This window comes from Chanos chanos, chromosome 14 (assembly GCF_902362185.1).
Source record: "Chanos chanos chromosome 14, fChaCha1.1, whole genome shotgun sequence".
Taxonomy (NCBI): domain Eukaryota; kingdom Metazoa; phylum Chordata; class Actinopteri; order Gonorynchiformes; family Chanidae; genus Chanos; species Chanos chanos.
The window spans coordinates 21,823,298-21,829,297 of record NC_044508.1 but is presented as its reverse complement, the minus strand read 5'-3'; the positions used below and the strand labels follow the sequence as shown (position 1 = coordinate 21,829,297).

The 6,000-nt window shown below is 44.9% G+C and overlaps 1 protein-coding gene across 4 annotated transcripts in view; it reads right to left on the bottom strand.

Annotated features, from left to right (window-relative positions):
* Window positions 1–6,000, bottom strand: part of dock7 (dedicator of cytokinesis 7) — a 75,280-nt gene that overhangs the window by 11,723 nt on the left and 57,557 nt on the right. For all 4 annotated transcript variants that reach the window (XM_030791687.1, XM_030791686.1, XM_030791689.1 and 1 more), the window contains 6 exons: window positions 5,551–5,647; window positions 5,273–5,407; window positions 4,811–4,963; window positions 2,671–2,829; window positions 2,444–2,544; window positions 2,022–2,214 (listed from right to left, as the gene is read on the bottom strand). In XM_030791687.1, the coding sequence (XP_030647547.1) occupies window positions 2,022–2,214; window positions 2,444–2,544; window positions 2,671–2,829; window positions 4,811–4,963; window positions 5,273–5,407; window positions 5,551–5,647 (838 nt within the window). The remainder of the gene's footprint in view (window positions 1–2,021; window positions 2,215–2,443; window positions 2,545–2,670; window positions 2,830–4,810; window positions 4,964–5,272; window positions 5,408–5,550; window positions 5,648–6,000) is intronic.

Below are 6,000 nucleotides of genomic sequence, written 5' to 3'. Positions count from 1 at the left end.
GGTTAAAGCCAAAAGTGTCTATGATAGCTGTAAAAGCTTTACTAAGAGAATCAGAACTGTTATTGATGTGGATATTAAAGCCAAGAGTGTCTATGATAGCTGTCAAAGCTTTATTAAGTGAATCAGAATTGTTATCAATGTGGATATTAAAGTCCCCCAGTATCAGGATTTTATCCACTCTAGTTACAGTAAAACAGGTAAATGCAGAGAGCTCATCTAGAAAATGACTATAAGGCCCCAAGGGGGCGAAAGAGCACGACTATGAGGAAAGATGAGGTAGTGCAGGACTGCTACACGGAGAGCAGCTCAAAGGAGTCAAAATTAGGTAAACTAAGGGTGTTAGGAGTAAATTTAGTATTGCAGATTTGAGCTACACCCCCTCCTTTCTTTGCTGCCCTAGCAGCACAGGAAAAGGAATAGTTAGGGGGTGAAGCTTCATTTAAAGGGAGAAAAACGTCTGTTTCACAAAAACCCATCATGTCAAGGCTATGATCACTGATCAGGTCGCTAACAAGCAACGCCTTAGGTGAACTTCAGCGTAATCGGGCTTACAGTAATCATATCGGAGGAGGGAGTCAGTTGAATTGGAACTAAATTGCTACGAAATATGGTCTGTTTGACTCTAGACCGAAATGAGCTACATGGGCGTGAAAGTACACTAATGGGAAAAATGTCACTATTAGCTATATACATAGTCATATTAGTCGTAACATTATGATGTTCATTACGATGAACATTATTCATTAGAAGGATACTTAGAAGGGGGTGACGGTTTTCTTGTTGTTTCTGTTGTCTCTGCCTGACCAGTGCTCCAGCTCTTTTGCCTCGCTTCCTTCTCCGTCTCCGTTTACAAGGTGTAGCAGGTGGGCTAAACAATTTACATCTAAACAAATGGAAGTCCGCTGAATCCGTTTAATAATTCTTGGCTATAAAATGCGTATCCATTGTAGATGTGATGTCGATCAAAGTCTGTCTATCGTAGGTGATCATGACATTCAAAAATATAGCGGTATTGCATAAAACAGTGTGAATAAATTAACAAAATAGTTACATTTAAGGAAGAGCTCAGAGCACGACAGCCATCTTAACGGTGCATTAGCATAGCATTCAATCAGCTAAACAATAATTTTCTTGTGAAAGAAAAGTAGTTCCCAATGTGGTGTATGCGTGTTACATACAGATCTGCTCACTGGGAAACGGGGCTGTGAGTTCAAAAATATATTTAATACTTCTTCCCTTTTGGGTCTTTTTTTGCCATGGTGACAACAGGACTGATGTGGGAGCAGGTGCCGCACTAACACTACTGAGGAGTGGGGTCTTTGTGGTGGTTAGTGCCGCAGGTGTTCTGATGTAACTAGGTATTATTTGGGTGACAGACCATTCCAGACACAGCAGTGACATTGACATGGCAGTGTTAGTGTCGCACCACTATGAGTGTACCAGGTATAACAGTATTACTGGAGTTTTCATATGTGTCAGTGTTAGTGCTGGGCTGAGAGAACAGTGGCCCTGCGGTCAGAGACTGACGGCTGATCAAGAGCTAGAGGATGGGGATGGCTAACACACACTGTGCATGACAACAGATGGGCAACGGCCTCTAACTGTACACCAACATGATGTATCCACATGTACAGGTTAGGTAATTCTAATACAGTGGCTAGTGAGTGTACAATATCTAAATTACACTAGTCCATTGGTTTGTAGCATCTAGTTAAGAGTCAGTAACAAAACAGAAGACTGAATAAATGAATGATGAGTGTGCTTATGGAGTCCATGTTAGAGACCGTAAATAGTTAGAAATAAGTGAGTTAATGGCTAAAAGTCCACTTATCTCTGTTACACACACCCTCACTAAGTCAGCTTCACTCGTTGTGCTGTGTGAGCTTAATATTCACCTGGAATGTGACACAGCCAACGGGCAGGTATTTAATATTCACCTGGAATGTGACACAGCCAACGGGCAGGTATTTAATATTCACCTGGAATGTGACACAGCCAACGGGCAGGTATTTAATATTCACCTGGAATGTGACACAGCCAACGGGCAGGTACTTGCGGTCCTCCAGCATGCTGAGGTACTCGGCCACCAGTGCTGCGCTGTGGACCAGGCACTGGGCTGCCTCTGCATGGTTATTCCTCTCAGAGTGTTTTCCCGCCATGTTCTGTAACCATGTCAACCGTAGGTCTGGGGACGTCTGGTAACCCTTAGCAATCCTACATGTTACAGGAGAGGCCACTGAAATTGCATGCTTCACGTTGTTGAGTACGAGTTATTCGCTTGTATGCTCACTGACAGACTGTCCAGATGTCATTCTGATTTGTCCATTAAAGCCATTGTGGTTCATTCGAGAACATTACACACCAGCATGGAGGAGCAGACTCAGACAAACAGTTCTCTATAACATCATCAGTAATTAGCCCATGTCAAGCCGCTGTGTCAGACCTGTACATGAGGTCGATAAGCATTTCTGGGTCCTCCTGATGTTCCTTCATCTTCACTGTGTCTGAGAGGATCATATGCAGATTAAACACAAGGTCCTGGACCTGAAACCACACACACACACACACACACACATACACATACGCATAGTCAAAGACACAAGTTCCTCTGAAAACACAGATATACAGAGTACAGGTGAGAAGCAGTGACAGACCTAATGAAGGTCTCACCTGGTCAGGGAATGTGGTCTCTCTCAGCTCCAGATCCTCCTCAGCGTACGTGAGGATAGTTTTAAGGGAGCGACGCAGAAAGTCCTCATTAAAGTTCTGTGATGTGCCAACCAGTGAGGAAAGGGACATGGTCACCTGCATCTTCACACGGGCAAAGTTCTGCAAAAAGGAGACAACATGCGCACACACACACAGTCAACACACATACAGCCCCAGTCAACAGACACGCACACACAGACAGTCAACACACATACAGCCCCAGTCAACAGATACACACACACACACACAGTCAACACACATACAGCCCCAGTCAACAGACACACACATACACACAGTCAACACACATACAGCCCCAGTCAACAGACACGCACACACAGACAGTCAACACACATACAGCCCCAGTCAACAGATACACACACACACACACAGTCAACACACATACAGCCCCAGTCAACAGACACACACATACACACAGTCAACACACATACAGCCCCAGTCAACAGATACACACACACACACAGTCAACACACATACAGCCCCAGTCAACAGACACACACATACACACAGTCAACACACATACAGCCCCAGTCAACAGATACACACACACACACAGTCAACAACACACATACAGCCCCAGTCAACAGACACACACACACACACACAGTCAACACACATACAGCCCCAGTCAACAGACACACACATACACACAGTCAACACACATACAGCCCCAGTCAACAGATACACACACACACACACACACAGTCAACATACATACAGCCCCAGTCAACAGACACACACATACACACAGTCAACACACATACAGCCCCAGTCAACAGATACACACACACACACAGTCAACACACATACAGCCCCAGTCAACAGACACACACATACACACAGTCAACACACATACAGCCCCAGTCAACAGATACACACACACACACACACACACAGTCAACACACATACAGCCCCAGTCAACAGATACACACACACACACACACACAGTCAACACACATACAGCACCAGTCAACAGACACACACATACACACAGTCAACACACATACAGCCCCAGTCAACAGATACACACACACACACAGTCAACACACATACAGCCCCAGTCAACAGACACACACATACACACAGTCAACACACATACAGCCCCAGTCAACAGACACACACACACACACACACACAGTCAACACACATACAGCCCCAGTCAACAGACACACACATACACACAGTCAACACACATACAGCCCCAGTCAACAGATACACACACACACACAGTCAACACACATACAGCCCCAGTCAACAGACACGCACACACACACAGTCAACACACATACAGCCCCAGTCAACAGATACACACACACACACAGTCAACACACATACAGCCCCAGTCAACAGACACACACATACACACAGTCAACACACATACAGCCCCAGTCAACAGATACACACACACACACACACAGTCAACACACATACAGCCCCAGTCAACAGACACACACATACACACAGTCAACACACATACAGCCCCAGTCAACAGACACACACACACACACAGTCAACAACACACATTAAGCCCCAGTCAACAGACACACACACACACACAGTCAACACACATACAGCCCCAGTCAACAGACACACACATACACACAGTCAACACACATACAGCCCCAGTCAACAGACACACACATACACACAGTCAACACACATACACACAGTCAACAACAGACAAATACATATACTCCCAATCAACATGCATACACACACACCAAGTTAATACGTACACATCCAGTCAAAACACACACACACACACACACACGGTCAACACATTTACACAGTCAAAACACACACAGCCAGTTCATTCAGCGAAATGTCCGACTGTAAGAACACTGTAATATTATCATGTATTCATTTGACAAAAAATACACACATCTAAGGAAATGTACTGGTTTCATCTGCATTGTAAATCCAAAGTTATCCTCGGTTCCCTTACAGGTTAAAACTGGAGTTCATAAAGAGAGACATTCAGAGTGAGGGTCTGAAGGTTTCTTTGAGAGTAAACAGACTGCACTGAGTGGAGATAATTCAGGCTAACTGTGTGTGTGTGTGTGGGTGTGTGGGTGTCCTTACGTTGCCGATTTCAAAGTTCTGTCTCATGAGCAGGTAGAGTGAGGCACTGGCATGGGCTCGGATTGAGCTGATGCTACTGCTGCAGTTTCTCAACAGACGAAGACACAGGTCAGCACACTGCTCAGTCTCCTCCTCAAACAGCAACTCTGGAAACTACACACACACAGCGCGCACACACACACACACACACACACACTCACACACACAAGCATGTACACACACACATGCGTGCAAGCGCACATAGACACACACACACAAACACACACATACACAGAGAGAGAGAGAGAGACACACCGACGCAGACCATGAGAAAGAAGAAATTAAAATTCCTGCAAACTGACCTAAACGCATGCACATCTTGAAAAGGAGGTAAGAAGGACATATTCATAGACTGAATAATCTCAAATAAAGGTATGGAAAAAAACATTAAAGAGTAAATGCAAGACTGGATGTGAAACTGACCTTAGAGACAAGAGCTCTCTGTGTTGCAAAACAATGCTGCAGGTAGAGGGCGCTCTGGTTACACGCCATGCTATGGAGCAGCACCTTCAGGACTCCTCCCAGAATGCTCTCCTTAGACTCTGTCACTGACACCGTCTACACAGGACACAGGACAGTTGTCACACTAGCCCCAGCAGAGCCAGAAAACACATCTGTTTTTCTTCAGCAAACACCTATCCATGTCTATGAAACCACAATGCAGCCTCTATACTAAAGTTGGAGTTCAAAGAATTCAGCACCTGTACGACGATTTCTAGCGTGTCCAGGATGATGAGATTAGCCTCCGTTGCCAGGTTACCATCAATAAGGGCCTCATGCTCCAGTTCAGCTCTTGTCCTGTCACAAAAACACAGTGGACTTATTAACAGAACATTACAGGTATTAACAGAACATTACAGGTACCAGCTCCCAGTTAATGTTTCACTGGTGGACTATGACTGTTTTTTTTTTAATTAATAAACTGCTCTTGAATGCCAGGGCACCATGCCAAGACATTCAAGTCTTTTTGCACAGCGGAGAGCAGCTTCACACAGGACCACAGACATGTGGCTGAGGCTCTGCATGCGGCACACTGGGTGAGTGCTGCAGACTCTCTGTGAATGCTTTCACAAGGGATTGATCATCAGCTTGACACAAACTATGGCACATATGCTGTCTGCAGCATACTCTATGAATTTATAAAAACAATT